This window comes from Lithobates pipiens, unplaced genomic scaffold (assembly GCF_037356315.1).
Source record: "Lithobates pipiens isolate NorthernLeopardFrog02 unplaced genomic scaffold, aLitPip1_a1.2 Scaffold_22, whole genome shotgun sequence".
In the NCBI taxonomy this organism is placed as follows: Eukaryota; Metazoa; Chordata; class Amphibia; order Anura; family Ranidae; genus Lithobates; species Lithobates pipiens.
In genome coordinates this window covers 27,794,044-27,812,762 of record NW_027507784.1, presented here as the reverse complement: position 1 = coordinate 27,812,762, position 18,719 = coordinate 27,794,044, and the positions used below count along the sequence as shown (strand labels likewise).

Here is an 18,719-nt window from a genome sequence, read left to right as displayed (position 1 = left end):
GTAGTATATCGGGGTACCTAGCGCTATAAAAACCTGGCGGTGAACCTAAAAAAAATAACTAGCTACCTAGCGACACTAATGCAGCGATCAGAAAAATGATCGCTTAGTGACACTGGCAAAAGGGGGTGAAAGGGTTAACTAGGGGCAATCAGGGGGTTAAAACCATTATTTGGTAGTATATCGGGGTACCTAGCGCTATAAAAACCTGGCGGTGAACCTAAAAAATAACTAGCTACCTAGCGACACTAGCGACACTAATGCAGCGATCAGAAAAATGATCGCTTAGTGACACTGGCAAAAGGGTGTGAAAGGGTTAACTAGGGGCAATCAGGGGGTTAAAGCCATTATTGGGTAGTATATCGGGGTACCTAGCGCTATAAAAACCTGGCGGTGAACCTAACAAAATAACTAGCTACCTAGCGACACTAGCGACACTAATGCAGCGATCAGAAAAATGATCGCTTAGTGACACTGGCAAAAGGGGGTGAAAGGGTTAACTCTAGGGGCAATCAGGGGGTTAAACCTTTATTGGGGGGTGGTAGGGGGCTACCCTGGACCTAACACTAACTGCCCTGACAGTTTTTACTTTTACAACTGACACTGAATGCAGTGATCAGTAAATAAACGATCAATGCAATCAGTGACACTGTGACTGGGGGGGAGGGGGGGCGGGTGGGGGATCGGGGGGCGATCGGGGGGGTTTGTGTGCCTGTGTGTGCCTACATGTCAGTGTAGTGTTGGTGCACACTTACTTTCTGTCTTCTCCTCGTAGTCCGGTCAAAAAGACCGCCCGAGGAGAATGACATCACTTCCTCCCTGCCTGTGTATACAATACACAGTGGGAGGAAGCTTCTCATTCGCCAGGAGCGATCGAGAGGGGATGGCCAGAAACCAACGGCCATCCCCTCATCCCGGATCGCTCCTGAAGCGGAACGGACCGCCGTATCCAGCGGGAGGGGATCTGATCGGACCCCCCACCCGCTGGAAGGCAAGCACGTACATGTACGTGCTTGTGCCTGTACATGCCATTGCAATGACGTACATTGGCAATACGGCGGTCCTTAAGTGGTTAAATGGGGTGTGGCTCAAAAGGGGTGTGGTCAGAGTCTGAGATGAACAAGGGAAGGAGGGAGAACGTAAGGGAGAGAGAGAGAAAGTAAGAAAGAAAGAAGTGAGAAAGGAGTGAGAAAGGAGTGAGAAAGAAGGAGGGATGGAGGGACAGCAGGCCCAGATCCTACACAACAATAGAAATATGTGTATTCCAGAAGGTTTAATAATCAGCATATAAAGATACTCCAAACACGTGGTGTTGGCACTTCAATCATCACGGCACCATGTTTGTTATGGTGTCAGGATGATTGAAGCACATTATTTATATTATTACATTGTAACATTAAATTAAATCATTCAACTCACTATAATGCAGAATCAGTTGGAGCCCTGAGCGTGTCACTTGTCACCGTCACCTGCCACCAGATGCCAACAGGTGTCCCCAGTAGAGTCCCTCCTTACACCAGCCATTTCCAGTAGAGTCCCTCCTTACATCAGGTGCCCCCAGCAGAGTTTCTCCTTACATCAGGTGCCCCCAGCAGAGTCCCTCCTTACATGAGGCATTCCCAGCAGAGTCCCTCCTTACACCAGGCATTTCCAGTAGAGTCCATCCTTATATCAGGTGCCCCCAGCAGAGCTCTTCCTTACATCTGGAGCCCACAATAAAGTCCCTCCTTACACCAGGTGCCCCCAGCAGATTCCCTCTTTACATCAGGTGTCCCCAGCAGATTCCCTCCTTACATCAGGTGTCCCCTCTTCACCCAGGTGCGGGTCACCGGTAATTTGGTCTCCACACCATTTACAGAAGACCAGCTCGTGGAGGCCGAAGGGAAGAATCAAGAGGTGGAGCCTGTGGACCACTCAATCTCCCTGGGGCTTGTAGTTCTCCTCCCGAGTGTATACAGTGGAGAGGGGAGGGGCCTGTGACCCCGGCAGCTATCAGCAAGAGTGTATAAGTAGAGCCATTCACTTGTACACTGATGAGTGAAACTGATAGCTGCCCGGGTCAGAGGCCTCTCTCCTCTCCCCTCCGGCTCAGCACAGCACACACTCCACACCCAGCACAATCTGTATACTCAGCACTGCACACACCCTACACCCAGCACAATCTGTATACAGTGGAACCTCGGATTACGAGCATAATCTGTTTCCAGGAGAATGTTCGTAATCCAAAGTACTCGCATATCAAAGGGAGTTTCCCCATTAAAGTCAATGGAAACTAAAATAATTTGTTTCGTGTTGACTTCAATGTCATGTAATACCGCATGCAGCCAGAGGTGGGGGGTGCCGGAGAGTCTTGAAAACGGCCGGAAAATGCCCGAGGACACCTCGGCTGACCTCGGCTAACCCCGGAAAGACTCCGTTCCCGAGGTTTGCCAAGGTCAGCCGAGCTGTCCTCGTGCCTTTCCGTGCATTTCGGAACGTTGGCGATTGGCGCCGCTCGGCTCCGGCGCCATCGCCACCTCAGGCCAAACGCGGTACTGCACACTCTTTGGCCTGAATCGTGCTCGTTTTGCGAGACAACACTCGCAAACCGAGTTACGATTTTTAAAAAACGGTGCTTGTATTGCGAAACGCTCATTAACCGCGTTACTCGCGATTCGAGGTTCCACTGTACTCAGCACACACCCAGCACACTCTGTATACTCAGCACAGCACACCCTACACCCAGCACAATCTTTATACTCAGCAGACACTCCACACCCTACACTGAGCACAATCTGTATACTCAGCACACACTCCACACCCAGCACAGCACATTTAACACTTTAACCAACACGTAATCTACACCTGCCACAATCTGTCCACCCATCACAGCACACATGTTACATCCAATACAATCTGTATTCCCATTACATAAACGCACTATAACACCCAGCACAACACATACTCTGCACCCGACACAATCTGTATACACATATACTGTATAGTGTCATTCTTCTCCAGACTGATTTCCTCTGCAGTGTCTTAAATGTTGCATGACACAATTACATTACAAAAAAACTAATATTGAATCATCATACAACAGGACCTAATCTATGTAAAGCTAGATATACACTATGGACATTTTTGAACTTCCAGATAATATAGAAATATTATTCATTATCTCCCATGATACTTTAATTTGATGGCCATGTATAAATACCTTCCACAATAAAGAAAAGAACTCTCTTCCAGTTATCCTTCTGATCCCCAAAAAATACGGGACTATACAAAACGAATGTTTGAGGTCAGGCCACTCTCAATCAATCCACAGACATCCAAGAACTTCCTATACCGTCTGCCGCCATCACCACTGTCACCGTCATACATGAGGCCACCAAGATAGCTGGTCTTTAGTAAAACGGTGGCTGGCGTAGACTTTTTACCAGTGTTGGTCACGGACCTCTAGCGGCGGCAGCGGGAAAACCACGAAATGGTGATTTCCAGAGACATTTACCGGGAAATGGTAAGACCGGGATAAAGATCTAAATCCCGGGAATTTCGCGGGAAATTCGGGACAGTTGGCAACTATGGACTATGCAAGAAAGATCAACTTTCAACTAGTTTATAAACGGAGGGAAAAAAAAGTAGTTGTACATTGCTCGACCAGTGTTGGCTATGGACCTCTAGCGGCGGCAGCGGGAAAACAGCGAAATGGCGATTTCCCGGGACATTTACCGGGAAACGGTAAGACCATCTGCAGCCACCACCACTGTCACCGTCATACATGAGGCCACCAAGATAGCTGGTCTTCAGTAAAACGGTGGCTGGCGTAGACTTTTTACCAGTGTTGGCCACAGACCTCTAGTGGCGGCGGCGGGAAAACAGCAACATGGCGATTTCCCAGGATATTTACCGGGAGACGGTACGACCGGGATAAAGATCTAAATCCTGGGAATGTCCCGGGAAATTTGGGACAGTTTGCAACTATGGACTATGCAAGAAAGATCAACTTTCAACTAGTTCATAACTAGTTCATAACCGGAGGGAACAAAAATTAGTTGTACGTTGCTCGGCCAGTTATGTACAGCAGTCTCATTCAAAAGGGAGAATTTCACAATGCATGTCCACATGAAGCAAAAAATTGAGGGAGCTGTAATTCTCTGAAAGACCCAGAGGTGACAGCAGGGCTCAAGTCCTGCGGGAACGCATGGGAACGGAGTTCCTGTACTTTTTCCACAACAGGAACTCAGTTCCCGTTAGCAGACAAGACTTTGAAGTATGCAAGCTGTGTGGCAGGTGCTACACCAGCAGCCGCCGGCACAGCTTGCAATAGTAAGTGCCGCACACTAGGGGTGGACTGACCATTCAGGCATTGCCAGTAGGGGGCCCCATGACTAGTGAAGGACGAACTTCCGACGGGACGTTTCGCGAACGCGGACCGCGAACGCGGCCGATAGTTCGCGAACCGGAACATTCGCAGCGGGCCCCATTGACTTCAATGGGAGGCGAACTTCGCAAACCTTTAGGTCAAATTTGCAGCCACAAAATAATTATTAGCTGTGCAAACATAGTCCCACCACATGGCCAATGACATAACACATGTATGAGGTGAATCTGGGATCGACAACTACAAGCATTCTTTTTTTATATGGGAAATTGTTGTGACAATTCAGGACTGTGGAGCGCATGAAGGCAATGGAGGAGAGGGAAGGTCAGGGACCAGGGTAGGCAAAGAAGAGGGTGAAGGAGATGATCACCAGCAGCGTGACATACAGCAATGACACCTGCACCGTGATAGAGACATCTGACAGCAGCACCGTGATACAGAGCACTGACATCAGCAGCGTGACATACAGCAATGACACCTGCACCATGATAGAGTCATCTGACAACAGCACCGTGATAGAGAGCACTGACATCAGCAGAGTGACATAAAGCACTCACACCAGCACCGTGATATACAGCATTGACAGCAGCACCGTGATAGAGAGCACTGACATCAGCAGCGTGACATAAAGCACTCACACCAGCACCATGATAAACAGCACTGACAGCAGCACCATGACAGAGAGCACTGACATCAGCACCGTGATATACAGCACTGACACCTGCACCGTAAGCAGCCCCAGGAGGAAGTCAGCATAGCACAGGGATGGTGGGAGCCCCTCATAATGAGCATAGCACAGGGATGGTGGGAGCCCCTCATAATAAGCAGTCCCAGGAGGATGTCAGCATAGCACAGGGATGGTGGGAGCCCCTCATAATAAGCAGCCCCAGGAGTAAGTCAGCACAGCACAGGGATGGTGGGAGCCTCTCATAATGAGCATAGCACAGGGATGGTGGGAGCACCTCAAAATATGCACAGCAGAGGTACAGCCCCAGGAGGAAGTCAGCACAGCACAGGGATGGTGGGAGCCCCTCATAATGAGCATAGCACAGGGATGGTGGGAGCACCTCAAAACATGCACAGCAGAGGTACAGCCCCAGGAGTAAGTCAGCACAGCACAGGGATGGTGGGAGCCCCTCATAATGAGCATAGCACAGGGATGGTGGGAGCACCTCAAAATATGCACAGCAGAGGTACAGCCCCAGGAGGAAGTCAGCACAGCACAGGGATGGCGGGAGCCCCTCATAATATGCACAGCAGAGGTACAGCCCCAGGAGGATGTCAGCACAGCACAGGGATGGTGGGAGCCCCTCATAATAAGCAGCCCCAGTAGAAATATGACACCGCTCAAACTCTTCAAAGAGGAGGGTACGGGCATATAGTACGGTGTGCTTTTTTTGGACAAGGAAGTGAGCCAAATGAAGAAAGAAGGTCTGTGTGCTTGATTTAAAAAATTGTTTATAGACATATACATGGTCTACTGGTCCCATGTGTTGAATTCCTCCGAGATCCATGCCTCATTCATTTTTAGAAATGTGAGGTAGTTAACACTGTCGTGAGCTAGGCGAGTATGCTTATCGGTCACGATCCCCCCTGCTGCGCTGAACGTCCTTTCGGACAGGACACTGGATGAGGGGCAAGCCAACAGTTCCATTGCAAATTGGGAAAGCTCTGGCCAGAGGTCAAGCCTGCCCATCCAGTAGTCCAGGGGTTCATCACTCCTCAAAGCGTCCACATCGGCCGTTAACCCGATGTAGTCAGACACCTGACGGTCTAGGCGTTCCCTGATGCTGGATCCGGATGACACCTGTCGATGGGTCGGCTGAAAGAATGACCTCATATCCGAAGTCACCAACACATCTTGAAACCGGCCTCTTCTTGCAGGCGCTGTTGGATTGGTAGCCGCAACTCCTTCTCTGGGAGTGGAAATTGCTCCTCTGCCAGCGCACGCAAAAGCAGAATGCAGCATATCTCGCAGCAAGGCCTGGAAGTGCTGCATTCTGACAGCCCTCTGCGACGGCGGTAACATTTCCGTCATTTTGTGTTTGTTCTGGGGGTCTAAGTACGTTGCCACCCAGTACTGGTCCTTGACCCTTATGCTTTTTATACGGTGTCCCTATTAAAACACTGGAGCATGAAGGCCCCCATTTGCACTAAAGTGGAAGCGGTGTGGTGGCCTGGCTCCTGCTCATCATCCAGGATAATGTCGTCCTCTTCATTCTCCTCTCCCCATCCATGCACAACAGGGATCCCAGAAAGGTTTAAAGCATGCTCTTCTTGCTCCTCCTCATCCGCCCCGGCACCATCCTCCTCTGACTCCTCTTCAGACTCCTATTGTTGACTTGTCTCAGATAGAGTAGCCCCCCCTGGGAATTCATCCAGCATTGCGACTTCCTCATCTTCCCGCTCCTGCTCCTCCACAGCTTGATCAATGACACGACGCAATGCACGCTCCATAAAGAAGGCATAAGGTACCATGTCACTGATGGCGCCATGGCTGCGACTGACCAGTTTGGTGATCTCCTCAAATAGCCGCAGAAGTCTGCATGCGTCGCGCATAAGCAGCCACTAGCAAGGTGAAAAAAAACCCAGCTCCCCAGAACCGGTTCTGCCGCAGAGTTCATACAGGTAGACGTTAACTGCACGTTTCTGCTGGAGCAGCCTATCAAGCATATAGAAGGTTGAGTTCCATCGCGTCGGGCAATCGCAAATAAGACGTCTGACCGGCAGATTGTGTCGCCGCTGAATGTCAGCAAGGCGAGCCATGGCCGTGTAAGATCTTCTGAAATGGGCCGAGGTTTTCCTTGCCTGCCGCAAGATGTCCTGGACCCCAGGGTATTTGACAACGAATCGCTGCACGACCAAGTTTAAGACGTGTGCCATGCATGGCACGTGCGTGATTTTGCCCTGTTTCAATGCGCTAAGCAGATTGGCACCGTTGTCACACACCACTTTACCAACTGTCAAATTGAGCGGTGTTAGCCACTGATCTGCCTGTGAACGCAAAGCTGAAAGGAGTGCCGAGCCAGTGTGGCTCTTGGCTTCCAGGCACAACAGACGCAGCACGGCATGGCAACGTCTCACCTTGCATGTGGAATAGGTTCTGGGGAGCTTGAGTCAGCTGAGGAGGAGAGGGGGGAGGAGGATGGAGTAGGAGGAGGAGGAGAAGAAGAGTCAGGCATGCATGCAATCCGTGGCGGTAAAACCAAATCTACACGGGTGCCACGGGTTACATGCTTGACGGCCGTCAGAAGGTTCACCCAGTGGGCAGTAAAAGTGATATACCTTCCCTGCCCGTGTTTGCTAGGCCACGTGTCTGTGGTCAGATGTATCTTGGCACCGACACTGTGTGCCAGAGATACATTCACTTGCCGCTGAACATGGCCATATAGCTCTGGGATGCCCTTCTCTGAGAAATACTTCCTTCCTGGGACCTTCCATTGTGTTGTTCCAATGGCCACAAATTTGCGAAAATCCTCCGAGTCCACCAGTTTATATGGCAGTAGTTGGCAGGCTATGAGTTCTGACAAGCCAGCCGTCAACCGTTGGGCAAGAGGGTTATCCGGCATCATCATTTTTTTACGCTCGAACATTAGGCCCACGGAAGCCTGCCTTTTTTGCAGAAAAACGTGAGCTTGGCGTGATGGAAGGTGGAGTGGAGGACAATTGTGAGGAGAGAGGAGAAGGAGAAGTAGAAGACGAGGCTGGACGGTGAGAGCCTGCAGTGTGGCTTTGTGTGTTCCGTTGCTCCCACTCGGCTCGGTGATGGCTGCCCATGTGCCTTCTTAAGGCGGTCGTCCCTAGGTGAGTGTTGGGGTTACCGCGACTAATGCGTTGACTGCAAAGATTGCAGATGGCAACGCTATTGTCAGCAGCGGACACGTTAAAAAAAGCCCACACTGCGGAGCCATGTGCCAGTGTCCTGGGAGCACCAGATGTGACCGTACATGGTCGATGACTCGCTCCTGATACATTTGCAGTCTGCTTTGTCCCTCCTGTGCAATGTAAGTTATTCCTGCTTCTCCTCCCTATCTGCTGGTCCATATCTCCCTCTGAACTCCCCTCCTCTTCTTCTCTTGTGGGCACCCACGTGACATCACTAGACACGTCATCATCAACGTCAACTTCCCCACTGCTATAAGTAGAGATCTCGGAGTAGGCAGCAACACCGGGGACCAATCTCCTCCTTGGGCTGATCTGGGTACTGTCGTCAGACTGCTGAGTAGCGGTTGTTGCTACCTCCTCTTCCTGATCCAATACCAAGAGTGGCTGCGCATCAAAAATGTCCTCTTGATATGGATCGGAAAATAATTCCTGTGACTCAAGCGGAAGGTATGTGGTGGAGGTGGTGGGGGTGTTGTTGGTGGTAGTGTCTTTGGGGGTGCACATAGCAGAGAGTGAAGAAGAGGGTGCAGATCGAGAGGATGAGGAGGGTGCAGAAGAGTAAGGCTGAGCGAGCCATTCAACCAAGTCTGGTGCATCCTTTAAAGTAATTGAACGCACCTTCTGCAACTTCCCACTTTGGCTCAAGCCTGTTGCTCCTGCCCTACCCCTACCACCCCTGCGGAAGGGCCTGCCTCTTCCTCTGCCTGTCATTTTTTAAATGACCCTGTGACAAAACTCTCAGTCCCTATACCAATGAAGGACTGCTGCAGTATAGGGCAGCGGTCAGCAGTAGTGCACCTCAACCCTATGTATTGTGGACCGATACCAGTCCTTATAGAATATCAGACTGTACCTCACTCAACCCTATGAACTGTAGCACCCTAGACAGACCAAGTTACCAGTCCTTATAAGGACTTTTGTGGACCAAGTAGGTTGTGTGTGAGTGATTAGCAGACTGTACGTCAGTCCCTATACCGATGAAGGACTGCTGCAGTATAGGGCAGCGGTCAGCAGTAGTGCACCTCAACCGTATGTATTGTGGACCGATACCAGTCCTTATAGAATAGCAGACTGTACCTCACTCAACCCTATGTACTGTAGCACCCTAGACAGACCAAGTTACCAGTCCTGATAAAGAGCTTTGTGGAACAAGTGAGTTGTGAATGATTAGCAGACTGCAGCAGAAGGGCAGCAGTCAAGTATAATATTCTTTCTATATTTGGAAGAAAGAATATTATACGTGTACAAGCCTATTACCATACCACTGATACCAGTCCTGAAAAGAACCTTTGTGGAACTAATAGTAACAGCTACTGTTTAAACTGACCCTCACTGCCTGACACACTGCTTCCTGCCTGTCCCTATATAAACTGGCAAAACAGAGGCTGCTGGAACAATAACTGGTTACTGGAATAGCACTTTTGTGGACCTGATAGTAACAGCTAATGATTAAACTCACTCTCCCTGCAGCACACACCATCCTGTCCCTTTCTCTAAACTGACAAAAGACACTCAGACTGCTGCAACAATCACTAGCACAGCACTGCCTATCCTGAACTACACCTAACACCTATACCAGTCCTGAAAAGAACTTTTGTGTACCAAATAGCTAGCGATTTGGGTCACTGTAATCTCTCCCTGCTCCACACAGCAACCTCTCCCTATAGTGACAGAAGAAAGAATGTAAAATGGCCGCCGGATCGGGTGTATTTATAAGTTAGGGGGAATGTCCAAGTGTCCATGTGCTGTAATGTCTCAATTGGCTGTCCTGTACCCCATGATGGATGTGTCATCAGGTCAAAATTCTTTTACACAGTAAAAAAACGGAAGTCCGCTGGGCGAATGGTGCCAATAGTCCGCCGAACGGGCGGACCGTGAACAGCCGAAATTCGCCGCGAAACGACCGCCGGGCGAACTGTCCGGCCATCACTACCCATGACAGCTTCTGCTTCGATCTACCTGTCAATCACAGCTAGCTGACGGGTAGATCAGGTCCCTGCTGCTAAGAGACTGTATTTAGTCAGACCTCTTGTGATGCGCTCCTCCCGCCGGCCCCTCCTGAATTTCCGTCTCCTCACCTGCCCCCCCCCCAGTCTCTTGCATACTTGCTCTGTGTGTCCCGCTGAATCCCCCCTCCTCTTTCTTTAGTGCCATATGATGAGAGAACCTAGAGGAGGAGCACAGCTATTCTGCTCACAGGACATGCAGGGAGAGAGGTGAGCTGAGGGAGGAACATCATTTTGGGGTGGTAAGCTGAGCACAATACCTGGCAAAGTTTAATGCCAGGAGGGAAGTTTATGTGGAAATATGTGAAGGGTTGGAATAGCAGCGAGTGTGTGTTGGAGCCCCTGCAAAGTTTGCAGTCCCCCCAAGCTAACATACATCTCCTAAGCAGGAACACATCACTATCTCCCCAAGCATTCTGTCCAGATAATGTGCAGTTCATTTATGACCTTTCTGTTCAATGAAAAGTGTAAAATCACCACATAAACACTCTATATACAAAATAACATTCCCCAATAAAGATCAGAACATGATGGTCACATTTGCATGGAAGCACAATTGAATGAATGCTGATTATTCAGAGAATTACCGTATTTATGTTTATTGAGGATTGTTTTTTTAATGTACTAACAGTTAAGCTTCATACACACAATACGAAATTGGATGAAAAATACCACTTTTGAAGCGTTCATGCATATGAGTGTATCATTTTTTATTTTTTTTTGGTGGGGGAGTGGATCTTGGGTGGGAGTTCCCACACTTTTCCCCCCAAGACTTGACCCATGGGTGACAGCGTGTGCAGTCCGTAGCAGTAACACCGATCTGGCAATGGATTTAGCCGCAGAGTAGAGCCTTATATTTCTCTAGTGAAACAGATGATTGACATTGGTTTCCAAGGTGGAAAACCATTCAAACACACAATTATTGTTTTAAATTATTTATAATGGTAATGGTTAGCATTAACATAATCTTATGTTCTTTTTACAGATAAATTGAAGATTTTTCAGAAACTTCTTGTCAGTTTAAATATGGAACATTCAACCGATTCCAAACTGACATTGAGTCACATCCTAGAAATCGGAGCAGAGATTCTGAGTGATGTCCATCCCCAGACCATTCAAGATGTACCATGGCATTTTTTGAGAAATTTGATAGCTTTAAACAGTGCTGCACGTAATACTCAATATGGAAAAAATACACAAATAAGCAATTTGAATACAAGCAACACAATGTCTGATATACCAACGAGTGCAGAGAAAAGTGGTTTATCTGAATCTATTCACCCCCTGGATGTCCTGTGTGTTCTCCTGCATTGCTCAGACAGTTTTCTACAACAAGAGATTGTATCCAAACTGTCCTTGTGCCAATTTGCTGTCCCTCTGCTGCTCCCTGCTGCTGATGGGTCAGACTGCACCCTCCTGCTTTGGGCAATGAGGGATGTTGTGAAGAAGTGGAGACCCCAGTCACTATCTGACAGCAAAGGGTTCAGAGAGGAAAACGTGGTGAATATTTCCATGCCTATTTTCTCCTTCGTCAGATTGGGTGACACCAAACTATCCAAATCTAAAATCCTGAATCAAGTCCTTAATCCAACCCAGCAAAATCAAAACTTCTTCATACATGATGATATAGAGGGTGGAAACATTGAGAGGAAAATATCTGATGGACTGGTGGAAATGTCTTGGTATTTTCCATGTGGTAATTCTGATGTTTTCCCAGAACCCATTGCAGTGACCAACCTCCGAGGAGGCCTGGAGACCAACTGGGACCAGTTTATGTTTCTGACTCGAGTCTCATCAGCTGTGTTTATATTCATTGAAAGTATTTCTGAGATACAATTCAGACTGTTATCATCCTTGAGTAACACTGACACCAAGTTTTATCTCATTGTTAAACTAGAAAAGGGTAAAGAAACAAACAAGGAGATCTCAAAATACATAAACAATCTAATGCCAATTTTAAAGATGAGTAGACCAAATATTATTACAAAAATCAGCACTGAAAATGATGCAACATTAGTGAAAAAAGTTCGAAATGGCATTGAGAATGTTTTAAAAAACTGTCAGAAAGAAAAGAGAAACCTGTGTAGTGCTAAAAATAATACTGAAGGACTTCATATCTTTGTTGATGAGAATTCTGCTGAATGTCAGAAAGCAAAAAAAAAAGCAAACCAAATTACTTCTGTAATAAAAGATGTGGAAGGATATAAAAAGGAAACCCTGAAATTACAGGGAGATCTGTGGAAAGAATTGTCAACAATAGAAAAAGAACTTTGCAGAATGGAGAAACAAGGAGGAAAAGATGCACAAGAATATCAATCTGAGCTCAAACAAAAGCGCAATTCACTCCACGAAAATCAATACCAGCATCATATTCCTGTCGGCATATCAGATTTTACTAAAGCAATAACTGGCCTCTCCAGGGCTGAAAAACATTATTTCTTGAAATGGATGAAATTTGAATTGGATTCAGTTGCAAGAAATAACATTTCCTTGTTGCAGTCTGAATACAATGAAAAATGTAACAGTAAACCAGATACTTCAGAACTTAAGCAGCTGGATCAGAAGATCTCAGACAGTTCTTTAGGAATAGAACATTTTGTACGTGAGCTGGGACAGTTTTATGAGGCCGAGTATTCTACAGTTGTTCGCAAACAGAATAATGAAGCCAAAAGACAATTTACTAAACTCCCAGGAATTGCTGCGGATCTCCTACTAGATGGATTCCCATTGGAGTTGATTGATGGGGACGCCTCTAATATTCCTTTACAGTGGATAACTGATGTTCTGACTGAGCTGGACAATAAGACAGGAGGACAATGTAAAATGAGAGTAATAACGGTGCTGGGAGTGCAGAGTACAGGGAAGTCAACCCTTCTGAACACCATGTTTGGTCTGCAGTTCCCGGTGGCCAGTGGAAGATGTACACGAGGAGCCTTCATGACTCTTCTGAAAGTGAAAGAGAACCTCCAGAAGGAGCTGGGCTGTGACTTCATCCTGGTGATTGACACTGAGGGGCTGAAGGCTCCAGAGTTGGCATCTTTGGAGGACAGTTATGAACATGACAATGAACTGGCCACACTAGTGGTTGGGTTGAGTGATATCACCATCATTAATATGGCCATGGAGAACACGTCAGAAATGAAGGATATTTTACAAATTGTGGTCCATGCTTTTCTTCGGATGAAAGAAATTGGGAAGAAACCCAACTGTCAGTTTGTGCATCAGAACGTGAGTGATGTGTCCGCTCATGATAATAACATGAGAGACAGGAAGAAATTTCTAGAACAACTTGATGAAATGACAAGAGTAGCTGCAAATATGGAAAAGAAAGGTGGAATTACCAGTTTCAGAGATGTGATGGATTATGATCCTGAGAAGCACAACTGGTACATTCCTGGACTGTGGCAAGGGGTTCCACCAATGGCTCCGGTAAACAATGCCTACAGTGAACATATTTATGACTTAAAGAAGTATTTACTGGAATTTTTAAAATCACAAAAATCTAACAGTACTCAATGCAAAATCCCCGACTTCATCACATGGATAAAAAGTTTGTGGAAGGCAGTGAAACATGAGAAATTTATCTTCAGTTTCAGAAACAGTCTGGTGGCCGAAGCTTATACCAAACTGTCTATGCAATACTCTCAGTGGGAATGGGACTTCACCAAAAAGATCCATAGCTGGATGATCAGCAAAGAAACTTACATCAGAAATCAATCTGAAGCCACTCTCAATACTGAGATGCGCATGCAGTTTAACGGAGATCTTCAGAGCTTACTAGTAGAAGAGGAAAATACAATGCTGAAGCTACTAGAAAAATATTTTGACAGTAAATGTGAGAATGTTCATCTCATTGAGCGATACAAGGAAGATTTTTTCAAGAGTGTGACGTTCCTGAAGAAAGAATTGGAAAGGAATACTCTTAATAAGCTTGACAAAGCAGTTTCAATCCAGAAAGGCAAATTCAAGATCCTGAATATTCAAAAGACATTACAGGAACGGATTGAGGAAAAAATAACAAATCTCTTAAAAAGTTGCAGAGAAAGAAATTGTGAACTTGGTGACGTAGAGAAAGAATTTGAAGAGATATGGAAGGAAACACTCTCTGATTTACAAATAGAAGACCTAGAAAAACGTAACATTGGACAAACAATTCTTCAGCAGTTGAGGAAGGAAATGGATCTAAAGGGAAGTGATATTAATGAAGATCTATCCCAAGTGATGACATTGGATGACTATGGGAAAAATCAATTTGTTCCTGAAAAAATCCACATTAACAAAGTACATGATTCTCAAAGGCAAAATGAATTTGATATAAGTCAGAAACACCTGGACAAAATAGGAGATTTTGCAATGACTCTGATAGATATGTGTGAGACACACATCAAAGAGCAGGCAGCCAACACAGGGGATTACGATGATACTTACTATCAGGAGTTGCTACACATGATTAATGCTAAACTCAAGGACACAACTTCCACAAACCTTAATTTTTCTCCCAGGTTTGAGCTAGACATAAAACTTTTCATCTTTGGAAAAGCATCTAGAGCCTTTCAGGACATGCATGACAGGTTCATTCAAGAAAACGACCCCAAAATGTACCTTGAAAGATTAAAGCCTCAATACTTGGCCTCATTTGATAAGAGTCAGACTAGGGCCATACCTTTCTGTGAACATTGCCTGAAGCCCGCACTAACTGATTATATTCTGGGGCATATAGGCAAGGAAATCATTGAGGAAATTCTGCAAAGTCCTAACTGTGGCATATTTAGCAGCAGAAGCGCTTTTCAGTTTTCTGTACTGTTGTACTTGCTAATGAAAATGGAATTTAAACAATATTTGTTGTACATTAATAATTATAGGCTCTTTTTAAAACGCTGGATCCATCAATATATTGTTGAGACATACAAGAGTCCATCCACTCTAAAAGAATTAGAAGAAAAACTTCTATCCCCAATCATTAAAAAAATCGAAGAAGTCCTGAAGAGTGAGGAATGTGTGAAAACGGCATCCGTTGCGACATTTTTGGAAAGTTTCTGCAAATTACTTGAGAACGAAATTGCGATTTCACAGAAAGAAATGAAAGTGATCACTTTCTGCAATACAGCCAACGTCATCCAGTTCTCCAAGGAAGTTTTTTCATATCTTCCTAACATAATGGAGCAAATTTTATCAGACACGGAATTGTTAGACATCGAACGCCTTCTCAACAGAGTCACACTGAAGCCTCAGGAGGAATTGCTGAATAAATTTATTAGGTGCAGTAAGCAGTGTCCGTTCTGTAAAGTCCCCTGTGAGAATCCCTTTGGTGACCACAAGGAGCACTTTGCATCTCTCCATAGACCCAAGGGACTGAGAGGTTTCAAATTGGAAGCAAATGGAATTTTAGACACTGACATCTGCTGCACCGCGGTGGTGTCTAAAGCTAACTTTGGAAATTCCGACACAGGCGGAGATCTTTGCCCATACAAAGACTATCGTAAATATTATCCAGATTGGGTAATTCAGCCTGACCCCAGCCTCGAATCGTCTGATTACTGGAAATACATTTTTGTACAATTTAATCGTGAATTTGCAGAAGAATATATTGCAAAGCCAGCAAACACTCCAAAAGACTGGATGGAAATCACAGAAGAACAGGCTTTTCAAAGTATACTGAAAGCCTATATTTTCGATTTAACCTCTTCCAGACTGATCCGTTTATGGATTGATTCGTTTGTGCAATTAACCACTTAAGCCCCGGACCAATATGCAGCCAAAGGACCAGGCCCCTTTTTGCGATTCGGCACTGCGTCGCTTTAACTGACAATTGCGCTGTCGTGCGACGTGGCTCCCAAACAAAATTGGCGTCCTTTTTTTCCCCACAAATAGAGCTTTCTTTTGGTGGTATTTGATCACCTCTGCAGTTTTTATTTTTTGCGCTATAAACAAAAATAGAGCGGCAATTTTGAAAAAAATGCAATATTTTTTACTTTTTGCTATAATAAATATACCCAAAAAATATATATAAAAAAAATTTTTTTCCTCAGTTTAGGCCGATACATATTCTTCTACATATTTTTGGTAAAAAAAAAAATCGCAATTAACGATTATTGATTGGTTTGCGCAAAAGTTATTTCGTTTACAAAATAGGGGATAGTTTTATAGCATTTTTGTTAATATTTTTTTTTTTTTTTTACTAGTAATGGTGGCGATTTTTATTGTGACTGTGACATTATGGCGCACACATCAGACATTTTTGACACATTTTTGGGACCATTGTCAGATATACAGATATCAGTGCTATTTAAATGCATTGATTTCTGTGTAAATGACCACTAGGGGGTAGTGTAGTGTTATGTATGACGTTATGTGTTTTTTTATCGTAGGGCGGTGTGGCCTGGCATGTGACGTCACTGATCGTCCTTCCCTGTAAAAGGGAAGAGACGATCGTGACAGCCACACAGGGAAGCACGGGGAGAGGTTTGTTTACACAGACCTCTCCTCGTTCTTCAGCTCTGTGACCCGATCGCGGGACACCAGCGGCGATCGGGTCCGCTGGTCCCGCGGCCACGGTCACGGAGCACACGTGATTGTGCCCAGCCGTGCCATTCTGCCGGCGTACATCAGCATGAGGCGGTCCTTAAGTGGTTAATAAGTAAAAATTAATTAATAATTAATAATTTTTTTTTTTACTAGTAATGGCGGCGATCAGCGATTTTTATTGTGACTGCGACATTATGGCGGACACATCGGACATTTTTGGGACCATTGTCATTTATACAGCAATCAGGGCTATACAAATGCACTGATTCCTGTGTAAATGACACTGGCAGTGAACGGGTTAACCAGGGGGTGGCAGTGTAGGGGTTAAGTGTGTCCTAGGGGCGTGTTGCTAACTGTAGGGGGAGTGTGGCTGTGTTCTACAGATCACTGATCTCTGCTCCAATCACAGGGAGCAGAGAACAGTGTCACTTGTTGCTAGGCAGAACGGGGAGATGCTGCTTACATCAGCATCTCCCCGTTCTTCCTCCTTGTGAGACGAACGCGGGTATCACCCATGGCGATCGAGTCTGCGGGACCCGCGATCGGACTCACGGGGGTCCTGACCGGCACGCGCGATGGCACGGCGGCAAATTCAAAGGGACATACCTGTACGCCCTTATGCCTGTACATGCCATTCTGCTGTCGTACATCGTCGTGCGCCGGTCGGGAACCGGTTAAAGTGGAGGTCCACCCTAAAAAAAAAAAAAAAAGCATAAAAAGGCTCCAAAAAAATAAAGAAATAAAAGACTTACCAGAAATGGCTTTTGCTAGACAGAGCATCCTAATCTGCCTCTTCCTATTCCGCGGTGATCTTCGGTCTTCTCCTTATCACATTGTCTTCTGGGGAACGGGGCGCGGTGTGTTTTGGGAACTGTGTGTGTCCCAGAACACAGCGCACCCTATTCACAAAGCGCCGCGCGACTCGCGCATGCGCAGTAGGAAACGGGCAGTGAAGCCGCAAGGCTCCACTGCCTGTTTCCCTTACTTTGAATGGCGGCGCTGGGACCCGAGAGCCGAGGGACAGGTCGGCCTTAGGCGGCCGACATCGCGAGCACCCTAGAAAGGTAAGTGCTTATTAAAAGTCAGCAGATACAGTGAACTTTAAAATAACATGGCTGTATCTCTGTCATCACTCACATATACAATATTCATGTTTTTCTGAACATCACAGTTATACGTTTTCTAAATCATTTTTTTTTGTGTATTGACTTTAATTTGCCTAAATTCCTCTTTTGCATACTCTTGTCACTCTAAACCCGAAGTGCCCTACAAATAGTAAGCGAGGATGCCAGTAAACAGATATAAAATTAGGTATGGAAATGAAGCTGGATTCGAAGCTTGTTTTTAAACATTTCCCCAAGCCTGCACTGCGTCTTAAGAACTGAGCCCTAAAAACCCAGTGGAACCCAGATTGGGTTCAAGATCTAAATTGTCTTTGCTTTAACTATTATGGCAACCATCCCCAACTTTTACAAATTTTAAGAACTATAGTACATGTTCAGAATCAGAACGGACATCAGAGCTGTTTGATTTTTTTGTTCTTGTATTTCAGTGAACATCCTTTAACATCTTTAACCACTTGCTTACTGGGCACTTAAACCCCCCTCAGTCCCAGACCAATTTTCAGCTTTCAGCGCTGATGCACTTTGAGTGACAATTACGCGGTCATACAACACTGTACCCAAATGAAATTTTTATCATTTTTTTCCCACAAATAGAGCTTTCTTTTGGTGGTATTTAGTTACAGCTCGGAGTTTTATTTTTTGCTAAACAAACAAAAAAAGATGCAAAAAAAAAAAAATCATGTTTTAATAGTTTGTTATAAAATTTTGCAAACGGGTCATTTTTCTCCTTCATTGAAGTGCGCTGATTAGGCGGCACTGATAGGCTGCATTGGTGGGCACTGATGGGCTGCATTGGTGGGCACTGATGGGCTGCAT

General features: G+C 45.8%; 1 protein-coding gene across 1 annotated transcript in view; it reads left to right on the top strand.

The window, feature by feature from the left end:
* LOC143923479 (interferon-induced very large GTPase 1-like) overlaps nt 1–18,351 on the top strand; it is a 34,686-nt gene extending 16,335 nt beyond the window's left edge. Inside the window, exon 3 of the mRNA XM_077447165.1 lies at nt 11,240–18,351. Coding sequence (XP_077303291.1) covers nt 11,240–15,990 — 4,751 coding nt within the window. The 3' untranslated portion in view covers nt 15,991–18,351. The remainder of the gene's footprint in view (nt 1–11,239) is intronic.
* Nucleotides 18,352–18,719: the final 368 nt, after the last annotated feature.